Source organism: Ochotona curzoniae, unplaced genomic scaffold (genome assembly GCF_017591425.1).
Source record: "Ochotona curzoniae isolate NIBS_2020 unplaced genomic scaffold, NIBS_Ocur_1.0 scaffold_1852, whole genome shotgun sequence".
Taxonomy (NCBI): domain Eukaryota; kingdom Metazoa; phylum Chordata; class Mammalia; order Lagomorpha; family Ochotonidae; genus Ochotona; species Ochotona curzoniae.
This window is the reverse complement of record NW_024467087.1, coordinates 36,889,604-36,908,292: the sequence shown is the minus strand read 5'-3', so window position 1 is coordinate 36,908,292 and position 18,689 is coordinate 36,889,604. Positions and strand designations below refer to the sequence as shown.

At 41.3% G+C, this 18,689-nt stretch overlaps 1 protein-coding gene across 1 annotated transcript; it reads left to right on the top strand.

The window, feature by feature from the left end:
- Positions 1 to 2,608: 2,608 nt before the first annotated feature.
- ARL13A (ADP ribosylation factor like GTPase 13A) lies at positions 2,609 to 18,244 on the top strand. Its single transcript, XM_040999966.1, has 10 exons — positions 2,609 to 2,711; positions 4,627 to 4,699; positions 5,130 to 5,200; positions 10,342 to 10,591; positions 11,421 to 11,526; positions 11,909 to 12,096; positions 13,419 to 13,506; positions 13,601 to 13,673; positions 15,428 to 15,514; positions 18,064 to 18,244. The coding sequence occupies exons 2-10, from the start codon at positions 4,641 to 4,643 to the stop codon at positions 18,201 to 18,203; spliced, it is 1,062 nt and encodes a 353-aa protein (XP_040855900.1). The 5' UTR covers positions 2,609 to 2,711; positions 4,627 to 4,640; the 3' UTR covers positions 18,204 to 18,244.
- The last annotated feature ends 445 nt before the right edge of the window (positions 18,245 to 18,689 follow it).

Below are 18,689 nucleotides of genomic sequence, written 5' to 3'. Positions count from 1 at the left end.
GCTTGAACTAGGCTTCAATGCCCATTGACTTGTATAAGAACTGAATGGGATGTGGGACAGACTGGACCAGTCTGCTGTACATACTGGTAAATAAGGAGCCAGAGCACGGAGCGGCCCTGGTGAGGGTTACTGAAGGTCACTGTGACTAGGTTGCAGCTCCCACTGGTTTGCATGAGGGCCAAGTGTGCAGTGGAAAGGAATGGGATGGGATCCAACACATATTGATTTGCATAGAAGACAAGGATGGAGACAAAACTGATCCAGCAATAGCAACTACCAGTGTGTGCAAGACTGTGCCAGACCCTGTATTGGCAAGGACACACAAGAATCAGGTTTTGGATGGCCTCAGATGAAGTTTCTTTGGGAATACCCCCAACTGAACTGCTGAACTCAGAACCCCAACCATGAAGAGAAATGCAAGTTTTGACCATGGAGTGCATGTGTCAAAGCTCACCCTCCTCAGTGGCTTAGATGGAGCAGTAGCCAGCATATCCAAGTGAGCATGGAGGATATGGCAGTACATTGGAGCCTATAAAGGACACCTGGTACCATGACAGAGGACAGAAAAAATGAATCAACTACCCCAGACATGTGTTGGCAGTGAAAATCTGGGCAAACTGAAACTCTAAGGTGGACTATGTCAGTCAGTGGATTCTGAAAATATTTCATCATGCTTGGAATGGTGAGACTGGCAGCAACACTATCGAAACCACTTTAGCAGAGCCCTTGGAGCATGCCCCACATCGGGGACCCTGGGATGGTTGGGAGGCTGGGTGTGGCTTTTCCTTTATCTCCCTTCTTCCCCACATACAGGTTGGAAAAAGGAGAATGTGGAAACAATGGTCCCAGCCACTTTCCTGTAGCTCTTGGCCCTTTGAGTTCTAATCAACTATGTAAAAATCATTTAAAAATAAAACATTTAATTAATTTATTTTTTAAAGATTTATTTATTTTTATTGGAAAATCAGATATACAGAGAAGAGGAGAGACAGAGAGAAAGAAAGATCTTCCGTCCGATGATTCACTCCCCAAGTGAGCGCAATGGCCGATGCTACGTCGATCCGAAGCCAGGATCCAGGAACCTCTTCCAGGTCTCCCACACGGGTGCAGGGTCCCAAGGCTTTGCGCTGTCCTTGACTGCTTTCCCAGGCCACAAGCAGGGAGCTGCATGGGAAGTGGAGCTGCGGGGGTAAGAACCAACACCCATATGGGATCCCGGCATGTTCAAGGCGAGGACTTTTAGGCGCTAGGCCACGCCGCCAGGCCCCATTTAATTTATTTTTATTGGAAAGGCAGATTCACAGAGAGGAGGAGAGACAGAGAGCAGAATGTCCATTGTGTTTCACTCCCCAAGTGACCACAATGACCACAGCTAAGCCGATCCAAAACCAGGAGCCAGGAGCTTCTTCTGGGTCTCCCACACAGGTGCAGGGTTACAAGGTTTTCAGCTATCCTCCAGTGCTTTCCCAGGCCATAAGCATGGAGCTGGATAGGACGTGGAACAGCTGGGACATGAACTGGCACCTATATGAGATCCCAGTGCACTCAGGGCAAGGATTTAGCCATCACTCCTAGCCCAGAAGAAAGGATTTTTAATGTATTCACCAAAAAGAATTGATAAAAGTTTGAGGCGATGGATAGGATAATTACATTGAGTTGATCAGTAGACATGCATCAAAATATCAAATGGAGGCATGAATTTGGCACAATGCTTAAATTGCTGTTTGGAATGTCAATGGTCCATGTCTCAACACTGGTTTGAATCCTTGGCTTTTCCATTTCTAACCCAGCTCCCTGCTAACGCACCTAGGAAAGCAGTAGCAGATGGCTCAAGTAGTTGGACCCCATAATGCATGTGGAAGACCCAGAGGGAGTTCCTGATTCCTGGCTTTGGCAGGGCCCCACTGTTGCAGGCACTTAGGGAGTAAACCAGCAGATGAGATCTCTGTCTCCCTGTCTCTCGAATAAGTGATTTTAAATGGTCCAGCACAGTGTCTCAACAGTCTAATCTTCCACTTGGGCACTAATTTCTGTCCCAGCTGCCTCACTTGATTCAACTCTCCGCTAATGACCTGGGAAAACAGCAGAGAATGACCCAAGTTCTTGGGCCCTTGTACCCACACGGGAGACCTGGAAGAAACTCCTGGCTACTGGCTTGAGATCAGCTTAGCTCAGTATGTTGGGGTCATTTGGGGAGTGAACCAGCAGGTGGAAGATCGTTCTGTCTCTCCTTCTCTCTGAAAATCTCTCTTTCCCATAAAAATAAATAAATCTTTTTAAAAAATAGTAATGATCACTAATTTTTCATAATAAGGATTAAATTCGCTATATATAATATATAATAAGAATTAAATAAAAGAATATGTGTGTATGTGTTAGTTATATGAGCACTGGTATAGAGTAAATTCTACATAAATATTTTTAATTAAGTAAAAATTATAATGATATACAATTCACTTAATAATAAGCCATAATCACACAAGGTAAGGAGATGTGAGTCTGGCTGCTTTGAGCCAAGCACAGGTTGCTATAGGTATGTCAGTATTGTGATGTCCATTATTACAACACTGCTATTCCCTTTATAAGTGGCCACTGAGCTGTGTTCATCTGGCACCGAAGCCAGAAAGGCTAATGTACCTCATTTGTCTATACATCTTATGTCTTTAATACAGAAAGAACAAACTTCTTGTTATATACATCATTATCTCAAGGTAAGCAAAATTTATCTCATTCATTTTCCAAGTAAGCAGTGTGACTGTGGTAGGTTTAAACGGAGGTGATTTCACTTCAGGACAGGCATGAGAAATCAGATAGGGCTTGTGGAATTTACTGATTACTTTTTCTGATTATTCAAATGAACATTAGTTTGTAATTTTTATTATTTTATACATATTTATATGGACCTTACTGCATATCAGTGCTCATTTCAATACTCTAAATATAAACTCATTTAATGTTTATTGTACTCAGACGAAGTGGCGATGATCACTCTTACGTTTAGGAGATGAGGCTCAAAAAGAGGTTAAGGGACTTAGTGACCCTTAATTCAATCATTTTCCCAATTGGTCATTCTACCTACCCTTTCTCCTAAACAAAGAGCTTGTGTGGGGGCCCGGTATGAAAGCCTAGTGGCTAATCCTTACCTTGCATATAGTGGGATCCCATATGGGTGCCAGTTCGTTTTCTGGCTGCTTCACTTCCTATCCAGCTCCCTGTTTGTGGCCTGGGAAAGAAGTGGAGAATTGCCCATGGCCTTGGAACCCTGTACCCATGTGGGAGACTCAGAAGAAGCTCCTGGCTATTGCCTTAAGATCAGCTCAGCTCCAGCCATTGCAGCCACTTGGGGAGTGAACCATAAGACAGATCTTCCTTTCCTTCTCTCTGTAAATCTGACTTTCCAATAAAAATAAATAAATCTTTTAAGAGAGAGAGCTTATGTGGTATATATTTGGTTCTTTTTGGTAACCTTGGGAAGTTCAGAGAGCCTGAGTTTAAGGTAGGAAGCTCTGCCAATGATCAAGAAATAGACTGAAGCTGTTCCTGGTTTCATCTCATGGGAAATGGCTACTGTGGAACCCAGTTGCATCGGGTCTTATCAGCTTCATGGGCAAAGCTGGAATTGGGCTGGTTTTTACAACAGGTCATTTATAAAGTTCCCCTTTTACTCTGACTTAAGCCAGTATCATTATACAGGAGTCCTTATGGAAGCCAAGTGGTCTCTTAGGGAGTAAGCTGTGCTGTGAGAAATGCTATGAAATATGAATCTCTATTTAGTAGATTCGCCCACTGTTTGGGGGAAACTGTAGAATCCTGCTAAGTTACCCATTAATAAGCAACCACATAAACTGAATTGATCAGTTAGCTAAGTAAAGCCCATGCAGACGCTCAAGTACTTTGCTAACCCAACCAGGGCTGCCTTCAACTCTGGATTACAGCATGAGTCATTAGTGTGATGTAAATAAAATCACAATGAGACACCTCCTGATACCAGCCAAGACAGCTGTAAACAAAAAGGTGGCAACAACATGAGAGGACATGAGCAAGAATAACCCTTTAACATTGCTGGCAGCAATGTAGAATCTTGTCCTGGGTTTGTAAAACTGTCTAGCACTTCCTCAAAAGGCTAAACACAGATTCATCATGACCCAGTGACTATACTCCTGGGTGATATATCCAAAAGAACTGAAAACATGGGGTCACCCAGAGATCTACACACACATGTGTATAGATGTTAAAACAGCTTTATTCATAAGAACCAACTGATGAAATGGGAAATGATGAATGAATGAATGAATGAATGAATGAAATGTGGTATATCTATTCAATGGAATATTATTCAACCATAAAAAGGAATGAAGTACTGATACTTGCTATAGCACAGATGGACTGCGAACTACCTGCCTAAATTTTCCTTTTGACTTACAGCATCACTTCCAAAATTTGTCACTAGACTTGAGGAAATCTGTCCCTCTTTCTGTGACATTTATAGACAAGGTTGGATAGACAGAATCTAACAGTTCTATACTTCCTGTTCAGTCGGCACCTATGTAATCATAAGTTGATTTAACTTTCAGTGTTAATAATGGGACTGATTTCTTCTTTATTTTTGTTCTTTGAATCTTTAAGAATCAGGCTGAATTATGTTCCGCCTATTGACCTCCTGCTGGGCATGGCTAAAGGAAACTGGAGCAACACGAAGGTAATATTACAATCATTTATTTAAATTGATTCCACCATTTCCTCCCAATTGTCTGCCCACAGTCCCGCAAGGGACAAAGCATTACACATACAAGTATGTTTTTAAGATTTTTGTGGAAAGATGGAATTTAAAGGTAAGTATATTTTGGCACAAAATTTTCTGAATTCATGCATTGTTTTTTAATGATATGCAATTTTCCATGAACTTCTTGAAAACCTCTCCAGAGTAAAGGAAGCTGGGTGACTGCACACAGTAAGTGAATTTGGAAAGTGCCCTTCAAGGTCTTTAGGAGAGGTTCTCATACTACGCTCTACCACCTTAGCAGTCAAACTACTGCAGGCAGAATTCCAAATACTAAGGAAGATCTGAATTCTTGTATTTACTAAAAACTACCTTTTTAAGACTGGCTAACTTTTCTTTCCATTTCCAGGAATGTGACTGTTATTATCGTCGGCCTGGACAACTCAGGCAAGACTGTCCTTATGCAAGCCTTCCAACGATGTAAGGAACTAAGAGTATTAGACAGTTATATAGGTCTCCTATGAAGAAACGATCATCTTTCCTAGCTTTGCTTCACGGCACTCAGTTGCCCTCTTTTTGAGGATAAACATCTCTCAGTACACACACACACACACACACACACACACACACACACACATTCTCTCACCCTCTTCCTACTCCTCAGGTATTTATGTTTCCTTCTCCCTTTCCAAGCTATCCTAATGGCATGTCCTCTCCTAGCGTCAATATGAATGAGCTCAAACTATGTAAAGAATGGCAGCCGATTAAGAAGGCCGTAATGTTTGAAATGGTGTCAAGTTTCAATTAAAAGTGGACTTCTGTCTAGATAAGAGACACAAATGTAAGAAAAAGAAGTTTAACAACATGACATTCTATGTGACAATGAATATATAGGGAGCTGGGGCTTGAAGAATGTTGCCCATTTAAAGATGTGCATGCATAATATTAGACCTTCAGTTTAATATGATGACATTTCAAGAAGTGATCACACACAGTTTCAGGGAGCTATCATAGCACTTGTGAAGACCCAGCTCACTGTTAGGTAACTGAAGAGGTCAACACCATGTCTGGCATAGACTGTCCTCCATCAGTACTCATTGAATGAATAAAAACATGCATGCATGAATAGGTATGATGATTGAGTTTTATATAACCTGGCAGCCCACAGTAAAGTACTTAGGCTATAGCAACAGCCTTCTGGCTGACCTTTCCATCTCTAGTTATTTATCCAGTGATTGATCCACACATTTACCAAGACTTAACACAACAATGTGATCATGTCAATTCCATGATTAGAACTGTTCAATGCTTCCCATTCTCTTCAACATAAATCATACCAAAAAACTGATTTTTCCATTGTTTATCCTTGTCTTAGAGCCCACCTGCTCTTTTCCAGTTCCTAGTATTACATGATACATCGCATTCAGTCTTAGTCGTTCCACTGTGCTACAAAGGACCAGAACCCATTACATCCACCTTTCATGTTTTGGTACCCATTATGCATGCCCATTGGCACCTTGTACCCTCAACTATTCACTGATTCTTTTAACTTTCTAACAATATTTTAAGATAATTTTTTTAAACTTTTAAATCTTACATATGAGACAAAATGTAATATTTGCTTTTCTGGGTCTGGTTTATTTCACTTAGCATAATGTTCTCTAGTTACATCTATTTTGTTGCAAATGGCAGGATTTCATTATTTATAGCTGAATACTATCCCGGGATGTATATAACCTATATTTTATTTACCTAGTCATCAGCTGATGGACATATATAGGTTGATGCCTTTTCTTTGCTATTGTGAATAGTGTTGCAATAAATCTGGAAGTGCAGGCATCTCCTTCCTCTATTGACTTTGTTTCCTTTAGAAAAAGCCCCAGATGAGGGATAGCTGTATTATATGATAGATTTGTTTTTAATTTTTTAAGGAACCTCTATCATGGTTATAGTAATTAAGCATCCCTCCCCCAACAAACAGTATATACGAGTTCCCTTTTCTCAACATCATTACCAGACTTTTTTTTTTTTTGTAATCATTCTAACTGGAATAAAATGATAACTTCATTATGGTTTTGTTTTGCACTTCATTGATATCCAGTGATTCTGAGCATTTTTTCATATATTAGTTGGCCACTTATATTCCTCTTTGGAGAATACCTTGTCCATCTCTTAATTGGAGTGTCTGCTATTTTATTTTTTAGTTTTTTTAAAAGTCTTGAAATACTCTAGCTATCAATCCTATGTCGGATGAATAGTTTGCAAATACATTCTTCGGGTCTTTAAGTTGTCTGTTCATTCTGTTAATTGTTTTCTTTCCTGTTTAGAAGCTTCTTAGTTTTATACAACCTCATTTGTCTATTTTTGTTTTTGTTATCTGTGATTGGGGGCTTTTTAAAAAAAGTTATCGGTCACACTGATGAAATATTTCTCATGGTTTCTTCTAACACTTTTAGGCCTCACATTTACATCTTTGGTCTGTTTTTAGTGGATTTTTTTAAATAGGGTGGTTAACTTTGGGGGTCTTGGTTTAATCCTGTGCACATGCCTATATAATTTCTCCAGGATTACTTATTGAAGAGACCATCTCTTCTCCAGGGTATCTTTTTAGATCCTTTGTTAAAGATCAGTTGACCGTGGCTATGTGGATTCATTTCTGGGGTTCTGCTCCTGTCCAACTGGGGTTCTGGTCCTGCTCTATTGGACTCTGTGTCCACTTTTCCTGTGAGTGTCATGCCATTCTAGTTACAACAGCTGTATTGTGTGTCTTGAACACTGGTAGGGTGATGCTTTCAGCTTTCTTCTTATTTTCAGGTCTGTTATGGCTATTCGGGCTCTCTTGTGTTTTCATATGAATTTTAGGATTCTTTCTCCTGTGAAAAATGTCATTGGTATTTTGATGAGGACACAAGTGAGCTTCTTGCTTGCTTTTGGTAGCATGGGCACTTTAATAAAATGTTTTCCAATCTGTGAACCTAGCAAATGTTTTCATTTTGTGTGTGCATGTCTTGTTCAATTTCTTTAACAAGTGTTTTGTAAATTATACTGTAGAGTCATAATTAAATTTATTTAAAGGTATTTTTGGTAGCTATCACAAATAGAATCATTCCTATAATTTCTTTTTCAGCAAGTTCATTAGTATAAAAAAATGCTACTGATTTTTGTGTGTTGATTTTGTATATTGCAGCTTTACTGAATTTAGCAGTTCTAATACCTTCTTGGAATCTTTCAGTTTCTCTCTATATAGAATCCTGCCATCCACAAAACAGAGATAATTTAACATCTTTCTCTCCTTCCTATCTCTATGCCTTTTCTTTTTTCCTCTTGCATAATTGCTCTGGCTAAAACTTCCAATACCAAATGAAGTAAGAGTAGTGAGAATAGACAGCATTGCCCAGGCTGCATGTTGTGCAACACTCCACTAGGGATATAGAGAAGAATGAGACTCGGAACCTGTTCTTGGAGGGAATTTATAAGTTAATGGAACAAAGAAGAGAAATGTGACTCATTTGGAAAAACCACTTGTGGCATCCAGGTTTCTCCAACAATAGACTGCATTATTGAAGGAATTGTTAAGGCTTCAAGTAAAAATTTTAAAAACTAGGGAAAATATTACTTTGCATTGACAGGGAGAAATAATATGAAACTTGTCTCAATGCAGGGAACAGTATTTTAAAGCTACTTTTCCAATTATAACCTGTTCATTTACTTTTTAAGTGGTTGAATATAGACATAGTGAATATCACATCAAAGTTATGATAGATGATTATATGTTATCTGAGAACTATAATTAGAAAGATCTCTGAGTAGCATGAAGGCTCATTAAAACATGATAATGTATACATACACACATATCTATAGACACACACATATGCTCATAAATGAGTATGTTATCATTAATTTCCAGCAAGCTGAAGGCATATTACTACCTTCTCGAAGGTGATGACTCTCATTCTGACAATCCTATGGCAAATATCATAGGTAGAACTGAGAATACAAATAAGTTACTGATTCTGGTCTTAGCACAGCTAGGTATAAAGAATCCACACAATCATTTTGCTGCTAACATGCAGAGACCTAAGCCAGATAGCCAGTTACATAGACTGCAATGCATATACACAGTCACTGTGGATTGAGGTGTGGAATTACCTTGAGGGTTTTATGCCTTAGCCTTGAAAGGAAAAATGTGTCTGCAGTGGGCACCATTTTTGCAAGAGATATACAGAAGACTTCATATTCTCATTCACAGTAACCACCCCAGAAGCATTCACTGAATACAGGCCACCTCCTTCCCTAATAGAGCTTCTATTTACTTGAGACAGGTCAGAAAAGAGGTGAAGCACCAGTTAAACATAGCATTGTGGCATGGTGTGTTAGTGTTTAGGAGGAATGAAAAGACAGAGTCAGGGAGAAGGAGAGAAGTGGGAAGAGGGAGATGCAGGAACTAGGAGAAGAAGAAGAAAAAGTGAAGGAAGATGGAAAAGGGAGTGAAGAAGGAAGGGAACAAGACTGGGGAGGGCAGTAGTGAAGAGGGAAAGATGGAGGAATGGGAAAAAGAAAGAGAGAAGAGTGGAGGGGAAAACTGAGGGGAGCAAGGGAGGGAAAACAAAGAGGAAGAGAGGAAAGGAGAATGATGGCAGGAGGGAGAGGGGAGTGCAAGATAGAGGGAAGGAGTGGGAGAAGGGAAGGGGAGGGGGAAAGGGTGAAAGGGAAAAGGGGAAATGATGGGAAAGGGAGAACAGAGGGGGAGAGGAGGGAGCAAGAGGGAGAGAGAACGAAGGAGAGAAGGGGGAAGGCAGAAAGATGGGTTGAGAGAGGGAGAGGAAGGGAAGGGGAGAAGGTGCAGGTCAAAGAAAGTGAGAGCGGATTGGAAGGGGGAGAAGTGTAGATGAGAGGTAGTGAGGGGTTGGGGGAGGAGTCTAGGGAAGAGGAAGGGAGGGAAGAAGAGAGAAGGGGGAGGGAAACAGGAAGAGGAAGATTGGGTGCAGGAGAAAAAGAAGAATAAGGGAAATGGAGAGGGAGAAGGAGGAATTGGGGGGAAAAGAGGGGCACTAGGAGAGACAGAGACTCAGGTTAGAGTGCTGAGAGATAGGTCTGCCACCTTGGAAGAGGAGGGGTCTGGATTTGTCTCTCCTGGGAGACAAATCACTCACTGAAGATGAATGAGCCAAAAGAGGGTAGCATGCCTAGGCCAAACAGGTTTTCCTTCGTATGTAAACAGTATATTGTAATGCATGCATTCTGTTTTTGCTTTTATTGTTTTAAGTAGTGGTGAGTACAGAGATCTCATGTACAGGATTCATAACAAAGATCATAAAATGAGGACATCATTACTTAAGGGATAGAATCCAATGAAGACACTTATAAACATATACATATCTTGTAATATGACATCCAATCATTGTTTTGACTATGCCTATATTAACTTTCACACGTGAGAAAAAGCAGGTGGCATTTGTGTTTTTATGGCTGGCTTTTTCGTTCAGCATAATGATCTCTAAATCATGCCTTTTGTTGCAAATATCAAGATGTAATTCTTTTTGATGACTAATATTCATTGCATTGATTTAACTCTATGTCTCTGCTTTGTGGTTGCTTCTCCTCTCTCGGCCTATGTACAGTACTTCCAAGCAGAATTAGCAGCAGCATGAAGTCCGAATTGACCACACTTATATTAGATGAATACGAAGTTTCTATCTATGACCTAAATGGAGACATGAAGGGCCGAGAAACATGGCCAAACTACTATACACGTGCACAGGGGCTGGTTTTCGTCCTGGATTCCAGTGATTTAGCACGCATGCAGGAAGTGAAGATCATCTTGAGACGCCTACTGACTGATAAAAGAGTAGCAGGGAAACCCATCTTACTGTAAGACTATGCTTTTGTGTTCTACTTTTCCCTTCCTAATTGGTACTGAAAGTAGGGCTAAAGTACTGGGTGGTCCTTTTGTCACACTTAGCAAGAGTTTCCATTTCTGTCAGCTCAGTGGGGTAGAATGGCCCAGTCCACTGGCGGGGGGGGGGGGGGGGGTGTTTGCAGGAGCCACTCTATGACACACACTACCCCAAGAAACAGGAAGCACCAAAGGAAACTCAGAGGTGATATTTGAATCTACCACTGCCATCCTGCAGCTAGATTAGCCTCCCTGAATTTGCTTCACATCCTTTCTGGTTGCAGTCTCCAATCTTAGCATCACACGGTGGCAGACAACAGCCCCTGTTTTGTATGCTAGATCCTAATGTCTGCTCCCTTTGCAGATTGCCCCTGAGACATATAACCAGTGTTTATTGCAGGGAATAACTCGAAGGTGGGGGGGAGGGAGGCAATCCTTTCCCCTCTCACACATACAATGACTTCCTTTCTGCAGCTTTCAATCCTTATTAGTAACCCCAATTAGAGCATGACCAAAGTTGGGAGAGGATTTTCAAAACTCCAAACTTGTTCACATCCCGTTAATAATTCCAATTCAACTTTGATGCCATTAAGTAGGGGAAATGAGAAATGAATCCTGGGAATTATCTTGGATTCAAATTATTTGTGCCATTCTCTCCTTCTCTGAGAATGGAGAAGAACAATCTTTAAATCCAATACCCAAATACGATGCAGTTGTACCAGAATTAGTTCTCTCCCTTCCTTTCCTATCTTTTTCCTCTATTCAATTTCACTCTTCCTTCTTCTTTTTTGTACCCTGTTCTAGCCTGGCAAACAAACAAGACAAGAAGGATGCCCTTTCACCATGCGTTATCATCAAAAATCTCCTTCTGGAAAGGCTAATGAAAGAGACCAAGTCCCTGTGCCGAGTGGTAAGTGTCCACCCCCACTCCTTCCATCTTTCCTCTTCCTGTAAAACCCAGCTGAGAATGTCCTTGATCCAGTCCACGATCAGTCTCATATGGGGTTTAGGGCAAAATAGCCCATTCTAAATTGCTGGCAGTAATCAATATTACTTTCTGCCCTCAAACTAGTTTTCTAAAGTCAGAAATGCTAATATCCTTATCTGATGATTAAGAAAGCTGAGGCCTGCAGACTCCTAAGTGACTTGTTCAAGGTTAACACATCTAAGACAAAAAACACTTCACGTGAAGACGGCAGCTTTTGTGTCTTTCATTTACCTTCTCAGATGTGAATGCTGAGGATCTCTGGTCTCAAATTTCAAATTTGCTCCCCAACCCCTCTCTGCCACAGGAACCATGTTCAGTCACCAAAACTTTCCAAAAGAAGAACCATCAGCACATAATTGAAGGGCTGCGCTGGCTGCTAGATGCCACAGCAGATAAAGATGAAGAAATTTGTATTTCCCAGCAGCTACCTACCTCAAGTGCCACAGTCCCCAAAAGAACCAGATGTCCTAGGGAAATATGCTCATCAGAAAGGTATTGAGTTGTCTCTAATAGCTTTTTTTTTAAGATTTATTTATTATTTATTGAAAAGTCAGATATACAGAGAGGAGGAGAGACAGAGAGGAAGATCTTCTGTCCAATGATTCACTCCCCAAGTGAGCACAATGGCCGATGCTATGCCGATCCGAAGCCGGGAACCAGGAACCTCTTCCAGGTCTCCCACATGAGTACAGGGTCCCAAAGCTTTGTGCCATCCTCGACTGCTTTCCCAGGCCACAGGCAGGGAACTGCATGGGAAGTGGAGCTGCCAGGATTAGAACCGGCGCCCATATGGAATCCTGGCACATTCAAGACCAGGACTTCAGCTGCTAGGCCACGCCACCGGGCCCCTGTCTCTAATAGCTTTACTGATAATACAAGCAGGACTCAATCTTAGACATGAGTATTTAGATTTTCAGCCATGCTGGTCAAGGCACTCAAAATCAGCCAGCCCCACTGAGTCAGGGCCGTGTCCACTGACATTGCAGGAGTGTTAGGTGCACTCCCATCCCTGCATACCTTCAGTGGCCATGGCAATATATATGCAATATAGGGTGAGGGTTAGGGTTAGGGTTGCATATATATGCAATATATAGGTAAAGCCAAACTATTAGTATTAGAGTGTTTTCAAAGCAGGATCTCTATTCTCTGATTCTCCACATGGAAGAGAAAAGCAACAGGATCCCTCCCTTAAAGAGTCCATTTGATGGCTTTCATGGAGCTGCTCCAGACTCTCAACCTCCAGTTCTCTGATCCTCCCCATAATGAGGAATAGGAGAGGAGAGACATGTTGAAAAGAGGAACAAGAAGGACAAGGAGAAGGCTGACATCTGGTTCAGTGTTTGTTAAGATGCTCCTTGGAATGTCTGCATCTCATAACCAAGTGTCTGGGTCCAAGCCCTTGCTCTGTTTCTGATTCCAGCTTCTTGTTCACAAATATCCTGGGAGGTCATAGTGAGAGCTCCAGTACTTGAGTCCGTGTCACCCTTATAAGAAACTCAGAGAGATTACTAGGCTCCTGGCTTTGCTCCTATGGTGGGCATCTGAAGACTAACCAAGCGAATAATAGATCTCTCTCTTTCTCTGTCTCTGTGTTTTCTGTGTTTAAAAAAAAAAAAAACAGAAAAAAGTTAAAAGAAAGAAAACAGAAGGTGAGCAATGACTTAAGCAGTAAAAGATCTAAATGTTCTCGTATTCTGCTATCATTTTCATGGCATAAAGGCAAATTGCAGGTATGGGGGTAGTACCTGCAGCAGACAAACAAGACTGCAATGTGTTAGTCTCTACTGGTGCTTCATCCTTTCCATGTTCCCCAGCTTTTCTACCAGAACTGGTATGTCCAAAGAGAAAAAACCACCCTTAGAACACGCAGAAGAACCTAGACCCCTCAAATCGATCCTCCAGGTAAATGGTTCTTTACAAATTAATGCCCAAAGACCAATCTCTAAACTCCTGTGCACCAACTGACTTTTTAAACCCCTATCTTCTTACTTTACAGAAGGAAGGCTTAAGATTAAGATCTAAGAAGAATATCTCAGTAACATTTGCTTTGGATGAACCCATGAAAGAAGGTGAATACTCTGGTACAAAAGGAGCTTTGATCACTACCAAACTTTATTCTATTCTGAGTGATGATTTAAAGACTTTCCTACCAAGCATTGCTGAGAACTTACTAGATGGTAATCCCAGTTCAGTCAACAAAGAGGAAAATTGTGTAGATCTTTACTCACAATTTCTACAATAGTATTCCTGTTTTGACTCTGATCCTCTTCTTACACTATAGTTGGTGGTTAGGAAAAGAGAAATGGAAGAAATACAGAGACAGTGCTTGGAGACTACATCCTGGCAGCCTAGCATGAAACCCTTTGCACTGGCTAACACAAGATTTATGGATAGATGCAGGTTTAAGATTTATTTTATTCTTACTGGGAAGCCAGATACACAAAGGGGAGGAGAGACAAAGAGAAAGATCTCATGTCCGTTGATTCACTCCCCAAGCGGCTACAACAGCCGGAGCTGAGCCGATCTGAAGCCAGGAACCAAGAGCCTCTTCTGGGTCTCCCACACAGGTGCAAGGTCCCAAGGCTTTGGGCCGTTCTCAAGATGCAGGGTTGTCTTAAAAGCCATGACTGTCAATGACAGAAGTAAAAATTGGTACAACCTTTATGGAGGGTAGATTGGCTGTCTCCATATATATTTTAAAAAAATTTTTAAATGTAGATATCCTTTGAGCCAATAATGTAATTCCTTGAGCTGTATTCAAAGATTTTTTTTCTAACATGTACCAAAATAAAGGTATGCTTAAGGGCCTGGCATGAAGACGCAGTGGCTAAATCCTCACCTTGCATACGCTGGAATTCTGTATGAGTGTGGGTTCATGTCCTGGCTGTTCCACTCCCCATCCAGCTCCCTGCTTATGGCCTGGGAAAGCAGTAGAGGACAGCCCAAAGCCTTGGGACCCTGCACCTGCATGGGACACCTATAAGAGGCTACAGGCCTTTGGATCAGTACCTACTTGGGGAGTGAACCAGTGGATGGAAGATCTTTGTCTTTGTCTCCTCCCTTCTCTGTATAAATCTTGCCTTTCCAATAAAATTTAAATAAATCTTAAAAAAGAAAAGAAAGGTATGCTTAAGGAGATCAATCGCAGCATTGTCCATAACTAAAGTTCAAAGCATCCTAAAGTCCAACAGTGGAATAAGGCTAAATAAATGATGAACAGTCACCGAAAGGAACACTATTCATATATAACAATGGCTGATGTTGACTTACCAAATGTCTTTAGAAAGTGTGTAGAAAATACTTATTATGAAAAACTATGCATGGATTTTAAAACTTTTTTTGCATCAAGAAAACTTATTAAATTCACTTTTCCATGAGCTCTCTAAAGTACCTTCCTGTTTACTGAAGTAGGAAGTTTTCCACGGGCTCACACATTTATTAGGGAAAACAGCAAGTTTGTATACAGTGTATATCACAGTATGTACACATGCTTGGAGATATCACCAAAATATATTCCCTTTTCAATTTCCATTTTACTGGGGATTTTCTTTTTTTATGATAAGCAGATATTACAACAAGCAAAGGCATTTTTAAGCTACAAGGGACCTGGAGTCTTTAATGCCTACAGCTCCATGGAAGGTCTTAGATGTGGCCAGGGCCACTAATGAGGAAGCAGGCACTGCTGTGGGGATGAGGAAGAGCTGAGGATAACTCCATAGGAATCTGGTAGAAGAGAAAAGCAAATGTTTTCGTAGATGTCTGCAAGTGCCCCTGCATTTTCATTTAACATTGCAGTAATCTCTTTTCATTTCTATCATGTCAGAGCCTATGGCAAGGAAGAAAATGAACACCTGGAACATAGGGGAGAGGTTCCTGGAAAGTCCCAGTGGAAGAGCTTTTGATTTCTACGGTTAGTACTCCTTAAATGAAGGGCATAGTGGCCAGAGCACAAGTGAGAGGCAGTGGGAGGTTGGCAGAGAACGGTGGTGGGAGATGTGGTGGGAATCTTGTGGGGTGCGGTCTATACCTCCTGGAAACTGACCAACACCCTGCTACCGTGAAATAGTCTGGAAGGACAAAAAAACCTAGCACTTTGTTTCACTTGCAGTAACTGGCTATTTTCTTTCTCTTGCTAGACTTTTGACAGATTACTACAGAATGAAGGGAAATGAAAAAAGACATCTAATATTCCTTCCTCAGCAAATAATTTAAGTTTCAACATCATCAGGACCTACTCAATTTTTTGTTCCTTTTTGTTTGATATACTTTTAATTCAATTAACTCTGAGGTCACCTTCCTGAGATCCACCCTCATTCCTCAATCTCTATATTCTAGCCAGTGTAGTAATCCTACACTCCCCAAGACACTCAGGAAATACTAGGTGGCATCCATTTGTGAATAAAGATCATCTTGCCAAAGAAGAGCAAGAGACTTTACATCTTTATACCCAAATACTCCCACCATGGATGACCAACCAACATGAACCCTTAGAACGACAGGATTACTTTTACAGTAACATCTTTTAAAGTCTGGATTATAAAATGGCTGGAGTATAAAATGGCTGGCAAAAAAAAAAAAACACACATGGAAATACTTCACTGAAAATTATATGCCACTGAATCCTTTTCTGACATCAACTCATTGTAAAATCCCAGCCACTGTCGCTGAAGCCCCTCAAAAGCTGCTTTGCTGTTCCCTTCAGAGCAGCAACTGCTACCTCTTGGAACACTTGGTTGAGATTCGCAAACAGTGCAGCAGCTTACACAAACTTGACCTTCTTTCTGTATCCTAAGTGTAGTAGTGGCAGTGGTAGTAGGTGTTTATCAGGGATTGAGTGTCTCTAACCCAAAATGTTTGAGACTAAAATTGTTTCATATTCCAGAGGGTTTTTAAAGTTTTATGATAGGCTATTTGCATAGAACTCGCTATTTGAGCCTCCTGACTCCAAAGTTCTAAGACAATCAGGAAAAATAGTGCCAAAGCATATTTATGTTCACATGAGGAGAATGAATTCAATATCACTAGTTGCACCAATACCACAGAGGTGGCAGATAACCTGCCGAATGCTGGGCAAAGTGTTTGGTGGATATTACTGCTTTTCACCCCCACCCAATTGATAAAGTTGGTCCGAGTATACCACCTTACAGAGGCAGAAAGTCATATTAAGTAAGAGAAATAGTTCATCACAGGTTACCCACTAGGAGGTGACAGAAATGTGGTGTTTTTTTTTTTAATTTCTTAAGTGCAAATATTATTTATTGGAGAGGGAGAGAGTGAAGCAGAGAAAGTTCACACAACCGAGAGAGTGCTCCCACCACTGGCACATTATGTGTCTCTGATAGGATCCCCACAGGCTCAGCTTATTAGTCACTCCCCCAATGCCTGTATCAGTCGGAGTTGAAGCTGGGAGCCCAGAACACAGTCCAGGTCTCCCTTGTGGGTAACAGAAACCCAATTACTTGAGCAATTAGCACTACTTTCCTGGGCCTTCATTAACAGGAATCTAGTCAGGAGCTGAAGTTGGGAATCAAACCCAGGTACTCCAATGTGGGACATGTAGCACATTTTAACCAGTAGTGTTTCCTTTTAAAGTTTAATTTTATGTATTTGAAAGGCAGACTACTGGGAGGGGACGGGGGAAGGGGGAAATCAGGCAGCATGGTGGATTAATAGGTTAATCCTCCGCCTGCAGTATCAGCATTCCGTTTAAGTGCCAGTTGCTCACTTCTGATCCAGTTCCCTGCTTATGGCTTAGGAAAGCAGAGGAGGCTGGCTCAAGTCCTCAGGCCCCTGTACTCACATTGGAGAACTGGAAAAAGCTCCTGGCTCCCACCTTCAGACCAGCCTAGTTCTGGCCGTTGTCGCCATCTGGGGAGTAAACCAGTGGATGGAAGATCTCGTCCCCCCTTGCCTCTCTCTCTCTTTCCCCCTCTCTCCCTCCCTCCCTTCTTCTATCTCTGTAAAGCTGTCTCTCAGATAAAAATAAATAAATTGTTTAAAAAGAGAAAGAGAGAAACAGACATCTTTCATCTACTGGTTCAATCCACAAATGATGTCACATATATTCAAATGGCCCATAGCAGAAAAAAAGGTTTCCCATCCTTGTTCTAGCCCAACTCCAAGGAACCCAGGAAAAGGAGAAGTTAAGCGACTTGTTCAAGATGCTACAGTACAAAACTGGCAGATTTGCTCCTAAAATCCAGATCTCTTGTGTGCCCAAGTCAGCAATATATCCTGGCCAAAGATAAGAGTAGCCTCCCCAGGTCTTCCGACAATACTCCACCCATCTACTATCCTCTGATTTGCCTGCAAACATGGCTGGAAAACTTTGTTGATAGTCATTCTCACATGGGGAAACAGCAAATCTCTTTGCTCAAAAATAGTTTTATCAGACAAAAGGCCACATTTCAACAAGCCGTGGTTCTTACGAAAACTGTATCACTCTTGTTTCTCTTTCAGGAGACAGAGAATTTCCTCAGTTTCCAGGGCATGAGACGTGGAAGAGCACATGGATTGGTTATGCACCACGTCAACCTGAGCAGAGAAGAGGTTTTAGGCAGAGCAACCGCCAAGGAAAAAAAGGGAGAAAAGAACTCTAAATTTCAGGAATAAAAGTGTACCTCTTCTTGTGAAATGAATACATTCCTGGGTGTCAACCAAGATTTATTTATTTATTTATTTATTTTAAAATCAAAGAGAGCTGTTTCACTTGCTGATTCAATCCCCCAGATGACTGAGATGGCCAGAATTGGGAGAGGTTAAAGCCAGGAGCAGAGCTTCATTTGGGTCTCCCACATGAATGCAGGAATCCAAGTACCTGGGCCATCTTCCATTGGTTTTCCAGGCCACTAGTAGGGACCTGGATTGGAATTGGAGCAGCCAGGGCATAAACCAGCACCCATATCGGATGCCAGCATCATAGGCAGTGGCTTTGCTAGCTATGCCATACTGTTGGCCCCCCAACTAGTATTATTTTTTAAGATTTATTATTTGTTTTTATTGGAAAGGCAGATCTATAGAGAGCAGGAGAGACCGAAAGATCTTCCATCCACTGGTTCATTCTCCAAGTGGCTGTAATGACTGGA

What these genes read in the sequence shown, in the direction of transcription:
- ARL13A (XM_040999966.1), top strand. Translation starts at nt 4,641, where the DNA reads ATGTTCCGCCTATTGACCTCCTGCTGGGCATGGCTAAAGGAAACTGGA. An exon ending in GGATGAACCCATGAAAGAAG is followed by an intron (nt 13,674 to 15,427) that starts GTGAATACTCTG and finishes CTATCATGTCAG; the next exon opens with AGCCTATGGCAAGGAAGAAA. An exon ending in AAGAGCTTTTGATTTCTACG is followed by an intron (nt 15,515 to 18,063) that starts GTTAGTACTCCT and finishes TTTCTCTTTCAG; the next exon opens with GAGACAGAGAATTTCCTCAG.